The sequence below is a fragment of the Lepisma saccharinum genome, chromosome 25 (assembly GCF_977018435.1).
Source record: "Lepisma saccharinum chromosome 25, izLepSacc3.1, whole genome shotgun sequence".
NCBI classification, from domain to species: domain Eukaryota; kingdom Metazoa; phylum Arthropoda; class Insecta; order Zygentoma; family Lepismatidae; genus Lepisma; species Lepisma saccharinum.
In genome coordinates this window covers 9,871,277-9,898,787 of record NC_139253.1, presented here as the reverse complement: position 1 = coordinate 9,898,787, position 27,511 = coordinate 9,871,277, and the positions used below count along the sequence as shown (strand labels likewise).

The following is a 27,511-nucleotide window of genomic DNA, read 5'->3' as shown; positions in this document are numbered from 1 at the left end:
AAGGAAAATTTGTCGTTCACCTTGGAATTTGGGACCACCTTGGAATTTGGGACTGTTTCTGGTTTTGAAAAATCATCCTACGCAGATTCTAAAATACAAGATCTTCTCAGAATTCCAAGTAAAGCACTCAAATGATTCACTTCTTAGACGAATATATAATTCCGCGTAACTTTTTCGAAAAAAAATATTCGCCTTAGAAACCTTAAAAAAAATCTATCAAATCCTTCACAACCATCTAACTCTAAACACAGAGCAAGGGCAGGTCCATCAACTTTGGCAACAAATTTTAAAGGATTTTCAAACTAACAACAAAAGAGTTTTTGCACATAAAGTCAAGTGACATCGAGTGAACCAACTTGAAATCATGATCCAGAAATGTGGATAAAATCGGTCACATTATACTTTGCTGTATTACGTCTATTATAAAAGTATTAGAATACCAATCACATCTTCTGGGTCATGGAGAACGATAAATTAAGTGTTCGCAAAGGTTACATGGAGATATTATATACTCCCTCTGTCCCATAATTATAGTCCGGTATGCCAAAATGGTGACTTTTTATTTATTTATGTTCTTTTGGATACTTGATCAGAAAATTTGTACTGATCCTTGAGTAATAACGTTGTATGGTTCATTCCCGTGTTTAATTTTCTTCTTCTGTATACACCAATGTCACAGTTTACCTATCGGACAATTAATATGGGACAACAAACAAAAGTGTACCGGACAATAATTATGGGACAGAGAGAGTATTTGTGTAAGAAATGAATTGAAGACTGAAATTGGTGAACCCTGTAAGTGCCACAATAATTCAAACACCGTTTTCCACATTAAACTGTGAAATGTGTCATGCTTTATAATGTGGTAAACGTGAAATGTGCCTGGTAGCCCTCTAAGTAGTTCAAAAGGGCGTGTAAAGAGGTCACTAGTGTGCACGTTCTTACGGGCTCATGTGCGGAACGATGCGATTTCCCAACACTTTAGCTTTTGGCACTTACAACGGTTACCACTTTTAGTCCTCAATTTCAGCTGTGATTTTTGTGCTACGAATTTAAATATTCAAAGGATCTTCGTGTGGATCGGTGTAAATATATTACTTTATAATAGTGACAGAGTTTCAGTCACTTCGTCCAAAATATAATTCACTCAAGAGTTACAGTTACTCATTTGACCAAGTAACTCAGTTACAGTTACCATTATTTAAATAATAACTAATTTACTTTATTTTACATAATTATGACACGCATAACGTGCTTCATGCATGAATTTCAAGCGACCTGTCCTCTTTTTTCTACTTACGTTCATCAAAAAATTAACACGGATTTAAATATATTGTTAATTAATGGAAATGTAATACTTCATATTTAAAAAAAATACTTTCTTAGTCTCTACTAATTTTTTAGCTCTGAATCCACTTCTGGTTTTTTACATCCAGGCGCTGTATTCCAAAGGTAACATGGCTTTCTCTTCAACTCCAGTGTCGAATGCATGCCTTATCCTAGCAGCTTATCACTTACCTTATCGGCTATGTTTTCGAGGAAGCAGTGTCGGTTGCCGAAGCCCTCGGCAGCTAGGCAGACCCTCTCTCCGGTGGCCGTGCAGGAGAGGCACACCATGTCTTCCTGAAAGAGCAAGATCAGACACGTTACAGAGACAAGACTGGACATGTCGTTATAGTTCTACTTATCAGGCATTTAAACAGGGTTCGAGGGATGCTAAATTTTATATGGCGTCTAGAAGTACAGGGTGGGCCATATTGATGGGACACATTTATATTTATATTACTGCGAGCAATAACTGTCGTGCATGTTTTAGATATACCTTAATAGGAAGTGTAAGGATGGGAGTTACTGTTACATGTTTCTTTCATTGTTGCAGGGAATCACCGTGATGTGGACAGCAGTTGAAATTTCGTACGTCGTGGAGGCGTTCTTCAGTAGCGGAAGCTCCATCATCACAGCACAAAGACGTTTCAGACATCATTTCAAGAAACGGGTAGCACCATCCTGAAAGGTCATACTGCGTGCAGTTCACAACTTTCGTGAGATCGCAAATGTCAAAAAGATACGGTACCCTGGGAGACCTCGATCGTCTCGTGGTGCAATTAACATTGAACGTGTGTCCAATGCCATGGACCTATGTCTAAAGAAGTCAACTCGGCGATTGTGTCAGCAACTTCATATTCCACGGACCAGTGTGCGGCGAATCCTCAAAAAGGATTTTGAACTTTATCCGTACAAGCTACAGGTGGTGCATAAATTGTTCGACCAAGATAAGGTTCACAGAACCACATTCTGTAATTGGTTAATCAGCAAAGGTGATGACTTTGTGCAACACTTGATCACGTCAGATGAAGCATATTTCCACCTGAGTGGGTATGTTAATAAACAAAACTGGCGATTCTGGGCAAGACAAAATCCACAACTGTTGCGTGAAAAGCCATTGCACAGTGCCAAGGTTACTGTGTGGTGTGTAGTGAGTTATGCCTGTGTGAGAGGCCCCTATTTTTTTGAAGACGAACAGAATGACACCGTCACAGTCACCGCTGAGCGTTACAACACGATGCTACGAATATTCTTCATACCCGAAATGAGACGGCTTGGCCTAAGGGACATGTGGCTGCAGCAGGATGGTGCCACTAGTCATACAGCAGTAGTGTCAATGACAACCCTTCGACGACATTTTCAGGGATTGGCCATCCAGATCCCCGGATCTAACTCCACCGGACTACTTCCTGTGGGGTTATCTAAAGGACAAGGTGTACACATCAATGAACTGAAGGCAACATCCGAAGGGAGATATCGGCCATCCCAGCCGAAACTCTGTGCAAAACTATGCCATGACTGTTCGAGACAAAGAATGTTCTCGTCAAGGTGGTGTCCATATCAGGGATGTAATCTTCAAACACTGAACACAGTGCAAAACTCCCGTCCTTTGGCAGTGTTTTCCATAAATTTTGTAATAAATGTTGCTTCCTACATGCTCCATATATGCATTTGAAATGTGTCCCATCAATATGGCCCACCCTGTACAACGTACAAAAGAAAATAATGGATTAAGGAGGATGTAAAGATAAATTCCATAGGGACATACCTATGTGTGTGTGTGTGTGTGTCTGTGTGTATAATATGAGTTTTTTTTCTTTTAAGTCCACTTCATGCACAGAAAGTCTAATCGAGACTGGACCTACAGTTTAATGTGGGATCCGAATCACCATGTGCCTCCACTGGGTATCGAACCAGGCACCCCTTCAATACAAGTCATCGAGGAGGCACGTACACAAGTATAACAATATATATATATATATATATATATATACACACACACGAGGGTCACTATTTATATTTTGAGCCTAACAATGAAAAAACAGGAATTTGGCATTGAAAACTGCTTTATTGTTTTTCGAAGTATTCTCCTTTATGGTCAATACACTTTTGCATTCGTTCGAACCATTTGTCAAAGCAGTTTTTCCAATCTTCTTGAGACACCTCCATAATATGTTTTTTGAACGCATCAACGGCGTCTTCCGCCGACGAAAATCGTTGTCCACGCAATTTATTCTTGACATTCGGGAACAAGAAGAAGTCATTGGGTGCCAAATCAGGACTGTACGGCGGATGACCCATCAATTCGAATTTTTGACTGTTCATAAAGTCGGTTGTTAGACGAGATGTGTGACAGCTGGCATTGTCTTGATGAAGAATGATCCGACGGTGTTTGTTTGTTTTCCGTATTTGACCGAAGATCTCTGGCAAACAAATTGTTGTGTACCATTCAGAGTTGACCGTTCTACGTTCCTCTAAAGGCACAGTTGCCACATGACCAGTTTTCCCGAAAAAACAGGCGACCATTTGTTTCGATGTGCTTCGAGCGCGAACAACTTTTGTTGGATTGGGTTCATCTTGAAACACCCATACAGTCGACTGCTGTTTACGTTCCGGCTCATATGCATATATCCATGATTCGTCACCTGTTACAATCTTATATACGTCTTTTGAAGCACCACGATTGTATTTATTGAGCATTTGTTTGCACCAATTGACGCAATCGTCTTTTTGAGATTTTGTCAAATTGTGTGGGATCCAACGAGAACATAGCCTACCTTTCTCACAGCTAAATGATCATGTAATATTTTATATATGCTGGTGGAACTAATGCCTATGGTTGCCTCAATCTCACAGTATGTCACATAACGATCTTGCAGTATTAGGTTTTGCACAGCATCAATGTTTTCTTGAACAACAACTGATTTTGGACGACCTTCGCGAATCTCGTCGGTGAGCGAATGGCGGCCACGATTAAATTCGTTATACCAGCGTTTCACAGTGGCAAAGGATGGGGCTTCATCGCCAAATGTGGAAGTAAGTTGATCGATGCACTCTTGTCTTGATAATCCACGTCGAAAATCGTAAAAAATCATCGCACGAAAATGTTCACGAGTTAATTCCATTTTATTGTTGTCGCGCAATCTCCAAGGCAACATAAACAACACAAATGAAGCTATTGACAAAACATTTGAAGTACGTTATGATCAATAATGCCAGACGATTCCGTGTAAACGTCAAATCGCGCCTAACTTCAATCAGTGTTGCCAATGCTCAAAATATAAATAGTGGCCCTCGTATATATATATATATATATATATATATATATATATATATATACGTATTGCTATATATTATAATTATACATAATAATATATTTTAGACTGCAAAATATAAATTTCGGAAAGCTGTAAATTCGGAAAGGTGTGAAAGAAAATTTAGAATGATACAAAAGCAAATTTTATATGTGGTGTATAAATAAACCAGAGGGACGTTCAAGATTAAAATTTACAAGCCAATTTCAGGAGAAGAGGAAATTGATTTCAGAGTTGACTAAAAAGTTATTTTACAAGGTAAAAAATACACTGGACAACATATGAAACTAAAGTTGAAAGTAGTGTAGAAGTAAATTTAAGTAATGGGAATACAGTTTAGACTGTTATAATTTAGCTTCTAGAGAGATATATAAAACTGGATTCACATATACCTCAGCGGATGGAATATTAAAGTGTCTCAGAATTTAAAGTAGAATATCGAGAAACCACTGCATTACAAAGTAAACACTTATCAAGACTAATATAATGACAGTGGCTTATATTTATCACGGAAGTCAATATAGATAGGAATTACGAGTAGGTGCACGAAAAAATATTTATTTAAAATTGGATAATACAAAACCTCTTTACTGAAAAAAATACTCATGACTGAACGATAGGAAAAAAAGAAATTAAAAGTCAGATATTCTTGTTCCCCTCTGTGAAGTTAAATCAAACAAACGATATATCGCTCGCAATACGGTAACTTCGCGGAAGTTTCACGTCTCCCCCTCCCCCTGTCTGGGCGATAAAGATATCATCTGGAGAACAGTGGAAGCGGTAATTGTTCCTGAAATGTCGCATAACAAGAAGCAGGATCAAATGAGCATTGTGGAGAGGCAAGTTGGAGATGTCTGCAAAGTGAGATGACATTTCGTTAAGCCACAGCATACATCTCAATTATCAACACCGAATCAGGCGTGTACTATCATACAATTATCTCATTTCGCTTTTCAAACTTAGCGTGAATCTTCGAAATTACATATATTTTTTAAAAAGTTTTTGAGTATCCGCTCTCGCTTTGGTGAGAGTGGTCCCGGGTTCAATCGCTTGTGGGAGATACTTGAAATAGAAGAAATAGCGGTATATAAAGGGAGAAAACAGCGGCACTGGGACGTATACGCGCTGATCCATCGTCGCCCAACGAAATAACTTCTTGTCAGGCCTTGGAGATAAAAATGCTGTTCCGTGAGTCACGGAGTATAGCTTCATTACAGACAATATTTGTGGTTTGCATATACCACGTTGTTTTTCGAATTCTTTCAATCGTCGAGTAGGCTATCTTCTTATTAGCATTGTAATATATGTAATGTATATTTATACCATCTCTCCTCTTTTTCTGTTTGTCGGCGTCTCTCTCTCTCTGTCTCCCTCTCTCACTTCTTCTCTCTATGTATCTATCTTTATTTCTCTCTCTCTCTCCTTCTCTATGTATCTATCTTTAGTTCTCTCTCTCTCCTTCTCTATGTATCTATCTTTAGTTCTCTCTCTCTCTCTCTCTCTCTCTATATATATATATATATATATATATATATATATATATATATATATATATATCCCCCTGTCTCTCATTTTCTATCTCTTTCTCTCTCTTCATCTAATTTTCTATTTCCTTTTCTGTATCTCTATCGATCTCTCTCTCAATCAGCATGACTTATTCATAACCACACCCACGTTGCGCCAACAAACATACAGAAAAGATGCTGCGTGAAGCTAAGATGAAAACATGAACATCCACAACTTTGCAGAGTAATTTTATGCCAAGTCCCCGCCTCTTTCTGGCTACAACGATACCCCTGAGAGCGTACAAACCACTTTCCCATCCACGAAACACCATTCAATTCGAACTTTAAAAATTTTCACAACAAAGAAACACTCGGGTGCTACAACTTCATGACATGGCCTTGGTAGACGTTATTAAAAGTGTTTACTTTCAGCCCGTTTCTCTTTCAACATCGCGTCTCCCTCCCCGCAGTTTCCTTTCGCGTCTGCTGACCTATTTTCTCCGACAGTGAGGCGTGATGCTTAGTACTGGCCAGGATGTGATGGAACTATTTCACGCGCATGAATCTCACCACAACGTTTACAAACAGCAATTCTTGGTGTCGTGTGTTCCACATTCCAAGCTACAAAACAAGAAATTCAAGGGACCGTGAACAAAGATCATAGGTGGTATTTTGGCGCATTCAAAAGGGGGGCACAACAAACAATTATGGCTGCACACAGAAGCACTGTTTGTTTTAGAAAGCCATTTAAAGAGTTGTTGGGCGTTTATAATTTTTCAAAAATAAAACCTTATTTTTCCTGTAGGTTTGCAGGCTTTGATTTTCATATGATGACACCACCTCCGTTCCTCTGAGATAAAAATGCCATGTCATGCAAGAGCTCTTTTGTAAATGAGGAAACAACCAAAGTAACTGCGAAATAAAAACACAAAATAAAGCCTGAGTGATTTACAAAGGATAATCGTTTCTGGATCGCGTGGGATTCGAACAGAACAAAGCTGTATCCCTTGGGAATAGAATGGTAGGAAATGAGAGAAAAAAGAATACAATAAATTGCAAAAACGAAACGGTGAGGCAAAGAGAAAATGGAGTCGAACTGGTTGTATAAGACAAGAGAAGTTCGAATCAATAACGAAATTTAATGAACTCGCTCGGTTTTGATTTTCTCTGTTTTATTGTTGTTTTACGTCACTTTTAGGTAAATATGAATGTTGAACTCCTAAGATAGATGCCAGAAAAATAACAAAGAACCGTACATATTTTATCAGGACTCAAACTCAGCATCCATGTTTTTCTTGCAACTTCAATATTGAAAAATCATTATTACAGTCAGTATTAGTATTGTGTGTCGTGGGAGCTCAAAATGAATCGAAGTTCTGCAACAACTTTTAGAATACGTATAAATAATATTATTTTAATGTGGCTGTACAAGTTGTTTTTAATAATTAGCTTCAAATTCGGAATTAGTGAACGTTTACTAACTTTAATCAGACATGAGTTTATTTCTTTAAAACTTTACTTACGTATGTTACTTATTATGGCATGGAACTGTACAAATACATGACTGCAACGAATTTTCTAAGCTGTAGAATTTCCTCGTTTAGTTAAAATTTGGAATGTATGACAATGATAAGAATACGCATAAATCCAAATTATTTCACACTAGGTTCTACAAAGCAGCAATTACTGTTTACCGTAGGAACAAAGTACGTAAACATTTTATTACGCAAGTAAATATGTAAATGCGAGCATTGTCAACATTGTTCTCTATTATATTATACTAAAATTCTATGTGTATACTAAAATTATATGTGTTTAACAAGTGCTGAATTGCCGGACCCTGTGGCCGAGTGGTTAGCACATGGCGCTGCGACGCCAAGGGTCCCGGGTTCGAATCCCGCTCGGGCTTGGTTGTTTGTGAATGTCCATTCATCATTTCATCACTCATCCGCATCTTCGCAAATTAGCCAAGAGGCACAAAACGCGAAGTAAAATTAATTAAATCGATCAACAATTGCTGAATTGGGTTTCATCTGCAGGAACACAATGCAAAGCATTTACAATGAAACAGCAATAAGAGAATTTGAATTAACTCCTTGTTTTAGGGGAGTTACTGGACTAGCCTATTTGTGCATATAGTGAAAGTTCTTGTTATGAGAGCAAGACACTGAACTATAAAATCAAGTAACCATAGTATCAGTTGCATTTATAGGTGAGGTTACGTGCGTTTAATTCTGACAAATAAGTAAGTGAGTTGTTATAAGGGCAATCAAGCACAAAAAGGTAACATGATGTTTGGATTACGTTAACTTTTACATGTACAAACATCAAAAACATGCTTAAGTAGGAACGTAAAAGTATGGTAAAGCTATTAAAGTTGTAGGTCAGGATTTACGTAGATGACCTGGGTTGATAACATCGTAAGGTCTTCCTTATGTCATTTAGGTCAAGTTATGTCAGATGGGTTAGTTCTATTTTTTTTAAATATTTTTACCAAATTTCAAATGTATCACGTTGTCCATTCTGTGGCTTTTCTCTTTGCAGGAGAAGGCCTGGAGCTCAAGCCCCCTAACACCCTTTCCCCCAAGATTTAGTCAACACTCTCCTGAAATTTTTCACAAAGGCTCAATTTATAAACAATTTTGCTCTAAATTTACTCTTACACCCTTCCGATACAAAATTCTGGATAAAAACCTGCCCCCAAGCCCTTGTTTAATCCGGACCTGAACATAGTTTCATTTTTAACAAATAGCTCTTAGAATATGCAACAATGAACTGTGATATTTTGTTTAAACTACATTGTTCTCTCCTAATGTTCTCTTCTTGCCCTGCATTGTTCTGCTTTTTTAAAGCCATGCTTCCCTTTGTGTGGGTACATGAGTAAAAGGTAACTGTGGCAGTTATGGGTAGAATGCGATGGAATTGGAGGTCACATATCGGATTCGTATTGATCATCCGTCCTTGGCGGTTATCCCGTAAACATGCATGTGTGTTCGTGTTAATGATCGATGCACGGGACTGGTTAATTCAATAAAGCGTATCGCTCACAAACTCTGATACGATAAATTGTAATCCTAAATCCACGTGGAAAAAATGGACATGACATCTGTGCATTTCGATATGGCATGGGTAGATGTTAACGCATCAGCATAACTTAATGCGTGGCTAAAAATGAAGAAAAAGCAATATATTGAATTATAATTTGATTTTTGGTTTTACTGTTGATTGTGAAAGAATGTTTATAATATTATGACAACATTTATGCCATTTTTGTCCGAAGCAGGTCCACCAAACGTAATTGATTATGTGACAAGCTGGATAAAATCAGATTAGATATTCTCATTCATTAATATTATGAGCAGACCTCTGTGGCCTAGTGGTTAGCACAACACGCTGCGAGGACCTCCCCGATTGCGTAGTGGTAGCGTAGTCGCCTTGTAATCAAGGGTCCCGGGTTCGCTACCCAGTGGAGGCACATATTATCCGTACCAGCTAACTGTAGACCAGGCGAACGAGAACAAGTCTCTGCGCAAGTAGTGACGCGAGATGGCTCCACCAATGAACAGTGAAAGAAACAGGATTGTGTAAAGGGCGAAGGGAGTTTTCCCGGTTTCCTCCTTCGATATGCAGCGTTGCAAACTTTTGAAAATGACAATACCGAACGCACATGGCAAACGGATCGTATTTTTGTCTCCAGGTTCGTAGGATTGGTTTAGGAAAATATTAGGGATAAAACTGCAAGAGCAAATTTTGACAAGCCGTGCACTTAGCGTACGGACTAAGGTCGGACCGTACATCCGTACATGTACGGTCAGGACCGTACGGTTGGCAACGCTGCGCTTTCACCACTCGATTTTTCTCCTCCTCTGTCGATATCCGCGGCCATGCTCTACAGTTAGCTGGGACAGGAATAGTGAGTGGTTCGGATCCAACTTTAAACTGTAGGTCCAGTCCCGATTAGCCTTACTGTACATAAAGTGGACTTAAAATACCAACACAATCAATCAATCGCCGGTCCCCGTGGCGGAGTGGTTAGCACATCACGCTACAACGCCAGGGGTCCCGGATTCGAATCCCGGCCTGGGCATGGATGTTTGAGAGTATCCATTCATCAATTTCATCACATCATGACTCATCTCCATCTTGGCAAATTAGTCGAAAGTGGCACAAAAAGCAAAGTAAAACAAAGCAAATCAATCAATCACAACACGCTACGACTCCAGGGATCCCGGATTCTAATCCCGGCTTTGGCACGAGTGTTCAATTTCACCATATCATCACTCATCCATATTTTTACGATTATCCAAACGTGGCAGAAAAGCGAGGTAAAATAAATCAAGCAACTATTATGTTAAAAATAAAATTGATTGGAAATAGAATAAACTTACAAGATGGTAAGAGGTCCCGAGAGAGTTGTTGGAGAAGATGTAAATGATATTAATGATAATATGGACTGTATTATCCTTTCCCATTACAAGGACTCTTTAGGTTGTGTTAATTGTTTTCAAGAACATTCAGATCTGAGAATGTTACATACTTGAATCAGGTCTTATAGATACAAATAACATTACTAACGCATGTAAATGGTTAAAGGATTGGTCGAAAATGCTACTCGGCCAAGATCTGAACCTAAGACCTTTACATTCCGTGCTAGCGTTTATCAAGTGAGATTACTGAGTCAATCTCTGATATCACAACTCTGTGTGTGTGTGTTCTTTGGTTCGAAATTGTATTATAAACCTCAGCCAAACATGCTTGCCATATTGGGTTGAGTCCAATTTCTGGACAGACTAGATGACTACGAAAGTTCTAGTTCACAATCACGAGCACGAAGATAATACCGGCCGGCTTTGCATTTCTATATATTGTAGATTCTGGATTAGAAACATGTGTTGTGTACACGTAATTTACATCTAGATTACAAAGAGTTACAGTTTGCATAAGTAGACAATGTAAAGTACATTCGGACAATGTTCTTTTGAAGACAAATGACATTTTTCAATCACCATGGTACGTGACCAGCTGAACGCATGGTAATTATATTTCACACAACACCTGTTACTGAGCTCGTGGTCATGTTGTTTACATAGAATACATTACCTACGTGTGTTATATAATCTAAATCGTCTACGTACAGATTTAAGCTACCGTTTTTTACGCGGATACGCAAGTTACTGGTTTAACTCGAATACATTTGACGCAACTATAACTTCCGAATATTTCTAGCTTTGTTTGAATATATGTATATACGTGCAGTTTGGAAATATACCGTGCGTCCATTTCGATCTTCAGCCGAGAGATCGGGAGAAGCGTGGCGGGCGGCGCTGACGGAGATGCCGACATTTGCGTCCTGTAATGACCGCTTATTTTTATGGACATATGCATACATTCATATAAATATTGCAAAACGAGCGCTAACCTGTGTTATAATTCATCATCTGTAATTAATCCAAGTTCTGCCCTTATATACACAAATAAATATGCTTTAGAAACGATGTTAAGAGCCACAGATAATGAAACATTTTAATCATAGTTTTGACCAGTAACGTCCTGCTTAAGTTTATATCCTTGAAAGAGTTTTGTGTCGATCGTTTGGAGGTTTCGAATGTGCAACACTGTATCAAGATTACGCTGCAGACAAAACCGTTAAAAGTCAATGGTTTTCGTGAGCTTCCTTGCAATCCGAAATCTCCGAGCTCGAGTTTTTTGTTCCTTCGTGACTAGATGAAGACAGAGCTGTGAATATAGTGGCGAGCAGATGTAAACCAAGAGCGTGTTAATTTCGTACTGTGCGCAAGACTGATATTCTTGGTTACTTGCCGTTACTTGTTTGTGTTATTGCAGTGTGTATGTGTGTTGTGTCAGTGAGACGATTGGAATGCCAGCCGCAAGATTCACGTTAGAACAAAGAATTCTTATGACACTTACGTGAAAACAAACTCGTGTCGAGACGTGTGTAGGCAATTTGTACAGAAATTCCTAGGCGTTTCACCTCCACATAGAGATACGGTTAGACATCTTGTACTTAAATTACGAGAAACTGGATCGTTAAATTTTAAAACACCTAAGCAAAAACGACGGATTCTAACCGAAGCAAAACTTGATGAAATTGGTGCAGCGTTAGAACGTTCTCCAAACAAACCTCTATGCCGTGAGATGGACGTGTCAAAATCATCAGCACATACAGCTACTAAGCTACTAAAATTAAAACCGTACCCTTATAACACAGGTTAGTGCTCGTTTTGCAATATTTATATGAATGTATGCATATGTCCATAAAAATAAGCGGTCATTACAGGACGCAAATGTCGGCATCTCCGTCAGCGCCGCCCGCCACGCTTCTCCCGATCTCTCGGCTGAAGATCGAAATGAACGCACGGTATAAAGGTGGCCAGGTAGTGTGGCACTTAACAAGCATCGCCTACCATTACTCTGTAGGCTGCATCAGAATAGGTAGGATGCCGAGTGGGTTCCAGAGACCCTTGAATAAACCGATGCAAGGATTGCGTAGTGGTAATGTCGTCGTCTTCTAACCAAAGGGGGCCGGGTTCGATCTCACTTTAAACTGTAGGTAAAATCCCAATTAACCTATCCGTGCATAAAGTGGACTTAAAAACTCCGTTCAACATGACGTCGATTATTTGTAACGCTAGGTTAATCGCGATGGGTAAATGAAAATAATGGAGAGGAATGCTTCGTTCAAGTTGTTTGCATTTGGATATTTAATATCGCTTTTGTATCTCTTTTGGTTTGGTTTGATTTGGTGTTTTAAGTCCACTTTATGCGCAGTAAGGCTAATCGGGACTGAACCTAAAGTTTAAAGTGGAATCCGAACCACTTGTGCCTCCACCGGGTATCGAACCCGGGACCCCTTGATTACAAGGCAATGACGCTACCACTGCGCCATGGGGAGGCCCTGTATCTCTTTTGTTTAATCGCGACGATGAAGATGAACGGTACTCATAATGTCAAAACAAACCCCATGACATTTCCATGGATTTCAAGAACATTCTGCGGTGTTTTAACTTATTTTAAGTCAACTTACTGTGTATGTTTTAGAGTGGAATTATGAAGGAACTTGCTTCAGAAGAAGAAACACCATATTGTTAAATATTTATTTTTCCTTCCAAATGAACATATGCTGTATAGCAATAAAGAAAAATCATATTCAGCGCAAGTACAAGAACCATAGTTAATATTCTGTGACATTTACAAGTTTTGTGTTTTCTTTTATGACTTTTTAAGCCTTATTACTAGGGAGTGGATTTTAAAATATAGCTGTTTTTACACCGAACGTTTGAGATATGTGTTTTAGGACATTAACTCAAGTTAAGATGAACACACTTTGTTGCACCTTTTCATGAGATTAGCAAATTTTTCCCCTTTTTACCCCTCTTTGATGCTTCAACAGCACCTTTTTCCTTCCTCTTCTTTCATGTTTTGATAAAAAAGTGGACAGAAAAGTAAATGATTTTCACTCTTCTTGAGAAGGTGCATAAGATCTTATAGTCTCATTTTGTAGAGCAGAACAAGAGCTATAAAATGGTACAAACTATATCATGTTTACACTAAATTATTATTTGCTACAGTATTGAATAAAGAATATTAATGTAACTGGTTTAGACCTGAATAAACGCAATTATCAGCACCTTTTTTGCACCTTTTTTAAAAACATTTTCAGAACCTTTGTTTTTCTTTCCCGACCATAATTTTGCTCCGTAAAATCCGTTCCGTACTTATTACCCAGATTTTCTCATGTCACTGGGAACTCTGTGCCGATATCATCTCATTAAAGGTACCATCCCAATTTTCATCTGCAATCACTGAGGATAAATGCGACAAAACCAATGCCAGGCTGGTTGTTAGCAGGATAAAGTGATATCTCTGGCAAGCTAGCAATTAATTATTAATATCAATGTGCTCGGGGGAGTATGCTAACTCTGACATTTAACGCATCGAAGTTCAAAGGCAGTTTCAATCGCGTAGGGTGTATGTAATAATCACGCCTTTTGGTCCATTGCGACGACTGAATAGGCGCTCACATGCAGACCCAGCATCTCCCCCTCTATGTTTCTCTATCTGCTCCACTCTCTCTATCAATATCTCCTTTCTCTCTATATATCATTTTCCTATCTATCTTTCTCCCATTCTCTATCTTCCTGCACCATCTCTCTCCCTCCCCTCTCTCTATGTATCACTTTCTCTCTCTCTCTCTCTGTTTCCCTCTCTCTCATCACTCCCTGTCTCCTTCCTCCTCTTTATCTTATTACCCTCTCTTTTCTGTATGTATCATTCTCCCTCCTTTATCTCTGTTCCCTCTATGTATCACTCTCTTTCGCTATCAATTGTGTCTCTCTTTATCTCCCTCTATCCTTTTCATCTTCCCCCTCTCTTTCTATCTCTCTCTGCTCCATCTATCTCCCCTCTCTATATATATCACTTCCCCGTCTTTCTATCTGTACATCTGATAATTTTCCTCTCTCACTCTTTATCTTTCCTCCTCTCTCTATCTCCCTCTTTCGCTCTCTCTAGTTCTTCCTATATTTATCTTTCTCCTTTCTCTGGTCCATCCCCCCTTTCTCTATGTATCATACTTTCTCCTTTCCTATTTATCTCTCCCTCTCCTTCCTCTCTTTAGCTTTACCCTCCCTTCCTCCCTACTTCTCAGCTGAAAACAATATTATCCGGAGTGCTCGACCACATCAATCAATCAACCACATCACTGGCTTAACAGGTTTACACAATTAAGTTCGAAGCGTCCGCTTAATACATTTCAAGGGGTTAAACTCCAACCAATCGTTTCAATGAGGATTAATGACTGAAGGACAAACGAAAACATCCATTCATTGCCGAGGTTCGAACTCAGGACATTCCAGTTTCAAAACAAGAATTCAGACTTTGGATTTGACTGTGATTAAGAACTCTGCTACGATTCCCGATTGGGAGTGGCATTCAGTGCTTCTACCCTATAAATCCCTCTCAGGCACAATAAGGAGGATGAAAGTACCTAGGTACTTTGATCGCACAGATTACTGTCAATCATGCAAGTACACAGATCATAATTTCCAGATGTTCAATTGCTCATTCATTCAGTATGCAATGGATTAAGAACATCAGCGTCATCTGCTGACCTGACATTTGTTTAAAAGATATTCGCAATTGATCCAACTTGCTTTAACCACCTTGTGGCACAATCTTACTTTACTGAGGTCTGGGAAAGAGATTTCATTGAGGCAGATTGTTGAACACAACTCAAGCGCCAGGTGTAGGGAATGGAAGCAATTTCTGCTAAGGGAAGGAAATGATCTTCTTGGCAGCCACCAATTGCCGCGTAATGCTTCTATTTTGAACGCAGGCGCCACTTGTTGCCAACCCAGGGGTGGAACAATGCCTATACTGAGTCTGGAAAGAGTTGCAAGGTGAAGTAATTCAATTATATCGCTGTCAAGCACCGTTCAAAGCATTAGTTCTCACGTAATTTATCTTGACGAGAATTTTGATGACTATCAAATCAGTAAATATCAGTATCAGGTTGTTGATGTATACCGGTTGATCTTTGTTGCCACATACTAGTTTCCAATATAGAACTACGCTGTCCAATGAAGGAAATGTACGACAATTCAAAATAGTAGCAAATGCATATTGTTATCTAAGCAAAATGTATAATCGACTGACATAAAAAAAGTTGTTACTTATTTATTTACTCATTGTTTCAGATACAGTACTGAATTACCATTTTTTACTGAAACTGTGACAGTCCGAATAAACAATAAAATAAAACAATGCAAGATGGACAGAAGCAAATTTTAAAAGTGACACATACATTCTTAACGATTAACGAAACTGTTCTGGCAGGAAAACGTCAATATTTAGAGGCAGATGATTATATTGGCGGGGAAACCTATAGAAAAGAGACCGTTGTGAAAGGATTGTGAAAGAGCTTTACGTTTCGGGTTGGTCGTGTGGGTACTCATAGATTGAATTGGTTGATTAGAAATTAGAAATTGGTTTTCATTTTACCATTGATGATTTTATGCAAACATTTCATGTCTGCTAGTTCGTGACGAGTGTGTGGTGTCTGTATATTCAAAAAAATAATATCTGTTTCATGGAGGTGTCTCAGAGAAGGTATTCTATGGCGAGCAATGGCGAGGAAAAAGCTGAGAACAGAATCAATTCTGGATTAGTCATGGTCCAGATAAGGGGGCAGGATTCAGTTATATTCTGAATAACAACTCTTTCGAAATATATGCACTTAATATGCAATACACGAGCTCCCGAGTAGCTTAATGATTAGCGTTATCGCCTTCGCGGCTTATTTTGCGTCGCTTTTCTTCCCCTTTAGGCTAATGGCGACGATGACGATGAACCCAACGCGTTCGATCACCCACAAAATAGACGGACGAGAAGTGCAACGATGCAGCTCCAACGGCTGTTGTCTTAAATGTTTCAACAGAGCATCGCAGAAGTCCGCCGGTTAAATCTGTCCCGAAGACAGTCACTGTCATTAGGTGAAGTATCCGAGGCTTGTGCCTTCATTAAATTCGCCCAGATGCAGATCCCTGACGGGACGCCACAAATAAACTCAGGTAGGGTTTCGTAAACAGGCTTTTGATGAGGCACCGGTGGGTGGTAATGCACGGGGTGTGAGTATACAGAAACCTTTCTTTATGTTATTAAGTTGGTAGCTAATGGGGTAAAAGGGATAAACGACAGCAGAAATAAACATTCCCTTTCACTAAAAAGAAAAATCGTAAGTTTACAAATTAAAAGTATCACGTGCTCACTTTCAAGAGACTTTATCCCTGAGTTTCCTCTAACCCCATGATAGAAGGACGAATAACTTCTGCATCAAAATGCAATTCAAAACTATTCTTAAGCTCATACTTGTATATATTTTATGAGAATTGCAGTGTTATGCTGCGGTGATTTATGCACATATCTCCAACACCGCACCCAACTCCATCCCAACACGCTCGCTCGTACATGGTTTTCTCAGAAAAGACGAATCTATGGTCATTCTTGTGCTATAATATACCCTTATGTTATTATAAAAAGCGCCCCCTCCCTCCCCATGGTGCCATCACCCTACCTCATTCGCAGCCAGCTAACTTTCTGATTAGAATAGAATGGTCTTTATTTAAGAGGCGTGTTTCGGCCTCGTGGGCCGTTCTTACAACCAACCCTTGTCAAAGATACAATAAATGAATAAAAACAGGAAAAAAAAAAAATTGATCATGATAATACAATAAGGATAACATATAGATTTTACAATAATAAAATGATACATTGAATTGATTAGTATATATACTATGGTGTAAAGATAAGTAATAAGTCTTCAGTAGTTCATTGTGTGTGTGCGGGGGAGCGGTGTTAGGTATGCATTGTATGATGTGTAAGTGCAGGTGCAACTGTTAACATATGAAAGTTAATGAAGTTGTTGGGACAATAGTCACTTCTTTAGTTTTTTTTCTTAAAACTTTGATGGCAAGTAATGTTAGTCAATGGTGCAGGCAGTTTGTTCCATTCCCTTATCCCTGTAACAATGAAGGACTTTTTATAGGTGGCGGTTTTATGTTTAGGGATTTTTAGATTGTGTTTCTTGCGGATATTTTGTTCGGCTCATGTTCTACGAGAACAGACCTTATCGGATAAGTATTTTGGGGAATGAAGAGGAAAAGTAAACTCCCACACGGACTCGGTGACATAGCTACTGAAATCAAAAATGGACACCGTACCGTGGAGTACGGAGATACGTTATGTTGTTAGGCAGAGGATTCCAAAATATAGGAACTCCCACCCTGCTGATTTTAGTTCTCCATCAAGGAAAAAAAAACATATGGCGCTGGCGTCGAACTTTCAACTCTAAGCGAGCAAAGGGAGCGTGGGTGATACAATAAGTTGCTTGCCTTGCAATCCTGCCCCTGCATTGCCAAAATACCACATCGTCATCTTTGTTCAGTGCTACGTTGTCTATCGACATGAAGAGAAAACCGTATACAGCGAAAGCAGAGGTAATATTTAACGTTGTTAATTTCTTTTACAACAAAGCAAGGGAAGGAGGTTATAAATATTGCAAGACGGGGAGGTGGGAGGGGGGCGCTCAGACACAAACTAAGGAGAAGCGCTGACTGCGAGAGAAGTAAACAAATGACTGTCCACCTTAGTTCGCGGGTTGGCCGCCGTCTTTCTCTTTGTGGTGCGACCGTACACTAACATTGAAAGAAACGACTCACACGATACCTTATGTCAAGATTATTATCAGTGCAGAAAACAAAGAATTGCAAGTATCAACGCATTCCTACTCAACAACCACACGGATAAATTATTTTTCTTCTGTTTGTAGCAGTAAATGGAAAGGCACGTGTGAGGGCTGCAGGCACCCGCATGGAGTAAACCTCCTCATTTGCTTGAGCGGACTTGCTATTCCCAAAGATGTGCACGGTAAAAGAGGGTGGGTGTTCCGTACAATACATGAAACAATGGTCACGCAGAGAATTTGGTTTGGGACAGGGCTCAAGGGTGGAATAAATATTATCAGGTAAGAATTTTCTTTCACTCTCTTCCTGTCTCATCTTTTTTCTCCTCATTTCCATCTTCCTCTACTTCATTCTTCATTTCTCGTTTTCTCACTTTCTCTGTTTCTTTTTGTCTTCTGTCTCTTGTCCTTCTCTGTTATTCAATGTATTTCTTTCTTATCTACTCCTCATCTATAAATAGTTTTCTCTATTACAATTTCTGCACCTCATTCTTGAATCGTTATTCATGTATTGTCTCTTGATTATTTGTATCCTTTTCTTCCTCCATAGATTTATCTGATAAAACATTCCTCCCTCTCTCTCTCTCTCTCTCTCTCTCTCTCTCTCTTTTATCTCCTTATCTATGTACATATTTTTTTCCAGCTCCCCTCCTTTATATGCTTATCTGATATTTGTTCCAGAGGTCCTCCAATGAGGCCGCGGTGGCTCAGTTTGTCGACCTCCGTGGCGAAGTGGTTAGCAGAGCGCGCTACAACGCCAGGGGTTCCGGGTTCGAGTCCCGGGTAAGGCATGGGTATTTGTGATTGTCTGTCCTGAAAAAGTCCTGTAATAGAAATGTGAATGAAATGATATGAGTGAATGTGATGGGGGAAGCTTCCGCTTAGGGGGCTTTCCTTTAAAAAAAAAAAAAAAAAAAAAAAAGTCGGTAACGCGTCTGACTACCATGCTAAAGATCCCGGGTTCGATCCCCGGCCGGTTCAAATCCGGGAACTTTTCTAACGATGGAAGCGGCCCCGGCGCCCACCCAGCGTCGAATAACATCGGTACCTAGGGGAAACCCTGGGGGGTAAAGGCGGTCAGGGGCGTGATGCTGATCACATCACCCCCACTCACGACCGGATCAAGAAAGTGTGGGGCGTTACCCCCACACCCCCTATACGCCTTCATGGCGTGGTGCTATGCACAGGGGAACACTTTACCTTTACCTTTTTGGTCCTCCAATGACGTAGTGGTAACGTCGTCGTCTTGTAATCAAGGGGTACTGAGTTCGATACTCAGTGGGGGCACATAGTAGTTCGGATTCCACTTAAAACTGTAGATCCAGTCCTGATTTCACTCTCTGTGCCTAAAGTGAACTTGAAAGGAAAACTCAAAATATTTCTTCCACCCTTGATAGCTGCTCTACGGAATACGGCCATTTTATTACCGTGCCCATATATGCCCTTACTCTGAGGGAAATTTCAGTTTGAAGCGGAAAGCGACACCCAACACGTATCGCTTGAGGATTCCACTAATCGAACGCATGCTTGTGCGGTCTGTGATGCCGCTAGATTGGCTTGTTCCCAAGCGACATTCGATTGTGCAGTAGTAGCGTCGTCGCCTTGTAATCAAGGGGTCCTAGGTTCGATTCCCGGTGGAGGTACATAGTGGTTCGTATCCCAGATTAAACTGTAGGTACAGTCCCGATTAGCCATACTGTGCATAAAGTGGACTTAAAACGCCAACTCGATCAAGCCAAGCGACATGTATCGTGTCGCCCGTCTTTTCGGTCTGAAATCTCCCTAACATAAAAGTATATTTTCTGTCGTATCCATGTGTGAATGGAAGTAGCCACGTGTTTTCCTAACGTGCAACCTTCCCTGGACATCATATGGACGACCAAACGGAGATAAAATTGGTCTCTGCATATACTAGAAGAATTTTATATGCAGCGTTTGCAAATCCAGATATCGTGTATTCATGTATGTGATTCAATTTCTACATATCCCCTCGACCATAGAAAGTCGTTTAGCAGAAAAGTTGTGTGAAAAGCGTGAGGAAAGGAAGTGAACTTTGTTGTCAAGTCTTCAAGCCAGTTGTTGGTACGGACGGGGGAGGGGAGAAACACCAGTCATATTATTAGCTTGTGCTCAAAGACTAGGGAAAGCAGCATTTAGCAGACGATGCAATGCTGTGTTGATTGATCTGGCAACAAGGTACGGCAGTTAGTTGGCTGGCCTTCTGGGGTGACCTTCTCGTAAGGCAGCCGAAAGTCAAAATCACTTCCCCGTAGTACACCCAGTAACTGCTTCTTGCAGGCAACGAGGCAATGTCGCTCGAAACCACGGCCAGTAATATCCCCTGTGGGATCGTGTTGTCATGTGTTGAGTGCTCCATTACAGCCTCATCTCTTAACTAGGGTATGGAGATTTTGCCTTAGGAGACTTTAGCAATTGATTTAGGGAGTTTTTAACACATATATTTTCGTACCAGTGTTCTCAGGTTACCAGCCAGTTTAAATATGCGTTAGCGTCGCAGATTTAAACTGGCTGGTAATCCTAGTACACTTGTTCGAATCACGTCGTCATAAAAGGGTTATGTCCTAGACATACTTTATTTAACGTTCTTGTTAAAATCCTATTGTTCAGTTTTGTTCCTGCATTGTGTGGCGGACAAAAATAGCTTATGTGCTGATGAGCTCATAACATCAAAATCAATCAAATCTGGCTCTCTAATGATTCAAAAGGCCAGGTTCGATCCTCACGAACCAAAACAGGTAGAGATTGCGAGAGAAGAGCTATCTGGAAACGTAGTGCAAGATGTGTTGAGTTTCATCATTCCGAACTCTCTCGAGTCACGCGGTTCGACAGACAACAGAACCAATAGTGATACGGGGAAAAAATGTTTCCGCGCCTTCTGGAAGTTTCTTTCCCCAGCAGTCAGTGTCCTCCACAGCGTCTTATTTTTATTCCGGAATCCCTGCACTGCTTAGACAGAGAGGGGAAGGGGTGACAAGGTGGGAGGGGGTCTGAGTGCCGATGAGTCGAGACCTGGCAGAAATAGCCGCCGCGCAAATAGCACAAAAGCCAGGCTGCGACCGGCTTCTCGCGGGTTCCACCAACAATGCCTACGCTGAAGGCGACTTTCCCTTGTGCTTTCTGTATTATAGCTACATGTTTGTTATTACGGTATATCCTCGTCCTTGCGTCTCTTGGGACATCCCGGTCCATTTAGCTGGGAGAATTACATTTTCACAGTGTCGGCGATACTGGCCTGAGCCCCACACTGAAGAATTAACCCATTTGTTCCCGAATTATTTTTCGAAAGTTATTGATGTTTTTCATTAGTTTTGCTATAAGTTGCTTCAGTTATAAGAATGTTCAACGATTTTTAACAACCTTTGTTTTTAGTTATAAAATAATTAGAGTTTCATTAATGGAACATCTTCGCATAGTGGTTCGGATCTTACTTCAAACTGCAGTTCGAATTCAAGATTAGTTTATCTGTGCATAAAACTCAATTAATGGAACATCCAGTTTTGATTGAATCTGAAATCAATTTGAATTTTGTTGTTTAGCCTCGCTTTTCTGCCACTTTTAGCTAATCGTGACGATGAGGATGAGTGATATGATCAAATTGTTAAAGATGCACTCACAAAGAACACCCATGCCCAGACCGGAATTCAACTGTGCTAACCACTACGCCACGGAGGTCGTCAAAATGTCTTATTTCTAAAACCGAATTTCATATTATTAAACAAGAATAAGCTAGTAATGTTACATAATTACACATTTTCTAGTTTCCTTATGGCCATTATTTCAAATTCGCCTGGTGCCCATTAACGAGAGGCTGGATGAGCCTTAGAAACGTTTGTGCACGCATATTAAGGAAACCTGGGATCACTTTTCCTGAGAATCTCCCGCCTTATTCAAACAGCGTTTGTGAGAGCCAACCACCACCCGCCTCCCGGAATAAATTATGAGGCCAACCTTGAACTTGAGATACATTTGGCAAACTAACGTTTCTACTTGGGAACTTAATGTGATGTCTTTGTAGCGAACTGTGGAGGTTCAGCACTACGTCTTGTTTTCAAGAGCCTTTAAATTATTAACATATGAAGTTTCACAGCGATACAACAAACAGGCAAATCAACAGTGTTACAAACTACGTTATATTATGGTGCATACAGGAGACGTCCTATTGTAGAAACTGATTTTAACTTTCTTAAACTGATTTAGATTTTAAATGCTTAAGCTTTGTTTTTGTCAACTTTCGCTTCTCTTTAATAATTATTTGACCTTGTTGCCTCACTTTGAAAATTTGTTGGAATGAGTAGAGAAGCGAGAAAGGGCGTTTTATCCCGCAGCGTGCTGCAGGGGACGCAGGATGTGGGTCAACGTGACGGACGGAAGGATAGCGTGACTCGAACCCATTTGCTCTCGCCACGACATATCTACACGTGAATATTATGTGGATATCAGGCTGGAAGAGAATACATCCTCCACTTCCCTTCCACAGCTGAATTGTTTAAACCCCGTTCCTCAATTTATGTTCATGTGAGATTTTTCTGAATGTTCAATACGATGCATGCCGCAATTTATAGATGCGAAGAAAACAAGGCGTATGGAAGTCAGGTTTAGGGCAGAGAACAAAAAAAATGTGTGTTCGAAGCGAGAGCAGAGATGACAAATCGTTTCAGTTTAATTTCCCTGTTCTTCAGGAAAATTACCTCGTTTTATAATCTGTTCACTTTATTTTTTTTAGCTAATCTTTATGATGATATAATCCGTTGAAAGTATAAAATATATCCGTACTTAAAATACAGGAAAGTAGTAGCAAATTTCTAGTTATGATACACTTCTATGATACACAGTGTGTCCGAGAAAAAAATATACCAATAAAGAATTTAAATAACTCAACAATCGTTAACGATAGAAATGTCAAATAACGTTTATTTGGAAGAGGGAAGAAAGGATTTTGTTTACCACCAGAAGGAAAAAAATCTTAACATAATTAAGAGCATGCGCATGAGTAGCCTCTACAATGGCGCCATTTACTGTTCGTCAGAAAGTTGAGTGCTGCTTTTGGTTTGCAGAATTGAAGTCTCCTGTAACAGTGCAAAGAAGATTCCGGCAACAATATGGACAGGAAACACCAGAACGTCATTACATTGTTAAATGGCATAAACAATTGCTGGAAACAGGGTCTTTGTTGAGGAAGAAAGGTAGTGGTCGGAACCGTGCGAGCGAGGATAAAGTGGTTGCAGTTCAGGAAGCTTTCCAGAGAAGCCCGCGTAAATCTGTGAGACGTGCTAGTTCTCAACTATAATTTTCACTAATACAAATGCATCTACTAGAACTACTCTTACATGATGCATTCACACACAAAGACAAAGCAGCCTCTCAAGTTGCAAACTATGAATTCATAAATTTCCCTGTAATAATACGCATTCTATCAAAGTTCTATCTTAAGAGAATAGAAGGAGGTTAGCAATCAAGGAGACACAATTAGAAATTTCCATCTTTAGGGAAAGGAGTGGAAAGGAAAGAATGTTCGGATTCCACTTTAAACTGTAGGTTAGTCTATCTGTGCGGAAACTGAACTTTAAAAAAAAACTAAACTCAGAACTTAATAAAAACAAACCCTAGTTTTAAGAATTTCGTCACTATATTTCTATTTTCCCATGCACAGTATATCTTTAAAAGACGCAATTCGTGTGGTTAATAAAAGTTATTTCACAATACCATGTTTCATTTTTCACAACATTCATTCATACTACGTACTTTGATACGATTTTAAAAAACAAAAACCCATCGAAATTACCATGCCAACTAGGTACATAAGGTCAATATACCTTGCACAAGTAATATGTAATATGCACAAGTAAGCATACCTATGTTTACAAATAACAATGACATATTGTTTCATAAAGAGAGGGCGTGTTATACATCTTCTTTGGCGGTATCACTTATTATATTCTAAACGATTTATATTTTACTTAGAATCCTGCGGGGGCGCTGGGGATGACAGCAACGCCACTGAACTTATTATCAACTGTCTGCGTTGTTCCTCGCCTCTGGTGGAACGTCACGTGATTAGTCGAGGTCTAGATCCAGTTGCTCTCCGTACAAACTGCACGTCAATTGCCTCATTCGCATGTAAATTTATTTCCTTGCCTTCGTGCCGTCCAATATGCTAATTTCAGCTTAATCCCATCTGCACGATGGAAGTTTGGATTAGCCTATCGGCGGATGCGATATCCTGTTCACCTAATTCAATTCGTAAAAGGGTAAATGGCCCAAGTTGAGGGAGATACGAGCAGCAGAAAATGCTGGCGGCTTGGCAAGGTCGTCGACTCGTCTTGTAATGTGTTGTACGTTTTATGTTGAGTTGGACTCTCCTCCCCTTCCCTCTCTTTCTACACACACTATGTAGTATATATATATAATGACATAGGGTGCCACGATCCAGGATTCTGGGTTAGAACGCTTGAAACTATGGCTGAGTTTGTCTCGGCATCCATCCTCGTCGTCGTGTTTAACCTAGATATGTAGAGAAGCTATGTAAATTAACCAAAATAATAAATTATTGTATCTTGCTTATTTACATCATCTTCTAACTCTGATGTAGAGAAAAAGGGATATATATATATATATATATATATATATATATATATATACATACATATACACATACACACACACACACACACACACACATATGTATATATATATATATATATATATATATATATATATATATATATATATATATACAGACATACATATATATACATATATTATTGATATATATATATATATATATATATATATATATATATATATATATATATATATATATATATGCAGAGAGGGAAGAGGAGAGAGAGAGAGCTTTTTCTGAGGACAAAGGTTCCGGTACTCTTCATAATACATGATCGTTCCTTAGTACGTATTTACCGTATATTGTGTAGACGAAAAATTATAACTTTATTTATCGCATCTTTGAAAAAGAGTATCAGTACAACGTACCGTTACGTGCCTTCAGAAGGAAGTACTATATGCGTGTGTTGATACATATCTTTTTTCTCTCTCTGATATACACTGCTCCACAAAACTTAACAGGGGCGCCGACTTGTCAAAATTACTGAGGGGGCTATGATCATTGAAATAAATTAATGAATGACTCACTCTCTCTCTTTTTTAAGTTTTGGCCTCAGTGTTCGGAATCTCATAAAAGCCCACGAATTCCTCAAAAATATCAAAATTTTTATTCACAGTTCGAATGCAGAATATTAATTGTCCATGGATGGATATGTCACAAGTATCGTCAACCATAATAGCAAAATAATCCAGACTTTTAATTTAATATCTGCTACCACGGAGCGCAAAACAGATCTCCCTAATATATCAATGATCTCGTTCTGAATGTCATGTGAGAGCCATTTGTAGCTCGAACGTCTCATTCACTACCCTACTCATGCACATCGTCTTTTGAAACTCTTTTTAGTAAACATTTTAACAATACTCATAATTACATACTTAGTATATAGTAATAAGTCATGTGTTTTGCTGTCTCTGGCCATAGCCCCCCCAAAGTTGATGGTTTAGCGGTCTCAGACCCCCAAATTGATGGTCTAGAACATTTCAAATGTGTATTTAAAGTTAAGTTCATGTGGCACAATTCAGAGTAAACTTTACAAGAGAAGCAAAATAATACATTAGATCCTCTTAAGCAAAATTATTTTAGGGGCTCTGTCCCCACATCGTTAACATTGGGGGGCTCGAGCCCCCCCCCCCAACCCCATGGAGTCGGCGCCTATAAAACTTAAGGAATAGCAAGGGAACAGAAGGGAACAAACACAAAAACAGGGTGTGTACCATTTTGCAATGTTGCTGGTCATTTTCGTTGCATGTTGCATCTGTACCTTATTGGTGTTCATAACCCTGATCAAGAGCATCCCAAACATGCTCGATAAGATTGAGGTCCGGTGAGCATGCAGGCCACTTAATACGGGTGATGTCATCTGTTTTCAGGAATTGCGACACAATACGTGCACGGTGCAGGCGAGCATTGTTATCCATAAACAGGAACTCAGGATCAAATGCTCCACGGAAATTGAGAAAAAGAACAATTTTATTGTCATGTTATTCTCAAGATTTACAATATTCTCTAATACTCTACTTGCTCTCATAATCCCTTGGTGTTCCTTAACTTTTGTGGAGCATTGTATATTCTTAGGTATAACGTATAAACAAACAATAGTTCAATGTGCATTTTACAGGGAACGGAACCCTGGATTCCTTGAGTACTGTCAGGGAGACGCTAAAGTAAGGGGAAGGAGGAGAGTGAAGTAGATGAAAGGCAATCACAAAGAAATGAATCACCCAGTATTTGAATCCAGAGCACCGTAGCATCTGTAAATGAAATGCACTCACGTCGAGGATGAGACATTTCTACATGATAGCTCACGCTTAATTGAATCTTGGGAGAAAAACGTTCAAATTATCCCCAACTCACTGGTTTGCGAGGATAGGGAAATTGCTGTATATTTTAGGATGAAAGCGCATTTGTTACCCGAGCCCCTTCATCATCCTTGTCTCGTTCTGCCTCCGAAGCACGAGCGCGTCATTTGAGCCGTATTATGAGAAATAATGCATCGCTAAGTTTCATAAGTTCGGAGCTGCTATTGGAGGCGGGAACCTACAAGTGTTTGCCAAGACTGAAGAGGAGAAATTATCTCGAGTGTCTCAGGAGCTTGTTTCGCAGGAAAGATGTATCGCATGGTGAAAATTTTCCGCCACTTCTTCGACACCTCTCCTCGGGGATTTAAAAGTAGTACACAATTATCAGTCATTTGTCTCTATATGACATCATCCTATATTAAACAGACACAGGAAGGACTCTGACGAGGGATGGGGGAAATTCCTCTAGTTTCTGCATCCCCTATGGTTGCTAATTTCTGATATTTGGGGGAGGAACTATACATAATTTTTTTACCATATTCAAATTCTTCACCGAAATTTCTCAAATACCATAAACACCATTTATTTAATGAACATCAATGCATCAATTTATAAATCTCTGTGTTGATTTCTTGGTTCTTGGCTGCCCGAATCTTTAGACC

At 39.5% G+C, this 27,511-nt stretch overlaps 1 protein-coding gene across 1 annotated transcript in view; it reads right to left on the bottom strand.

Annotated features, from left to right (window-relative positions):
* RyR (Ryanodine receptor) overlaps positions 1-27,511 on the bottom strand; it is a 283,432-nt gene that overhangs the window by 226,609 nt on the left and 29,312 nt on the right. The window contains exon 2 of the mRNA XM_083112077.1: positions 1,519-1,623. Coding sequence (XP_082968203.1) covers positions 1,519-1,623 — 105 coding nt within the window. The remainder of the gene's footprint in view (positions 1-1,518; positions 1,624-27,511) is intronic.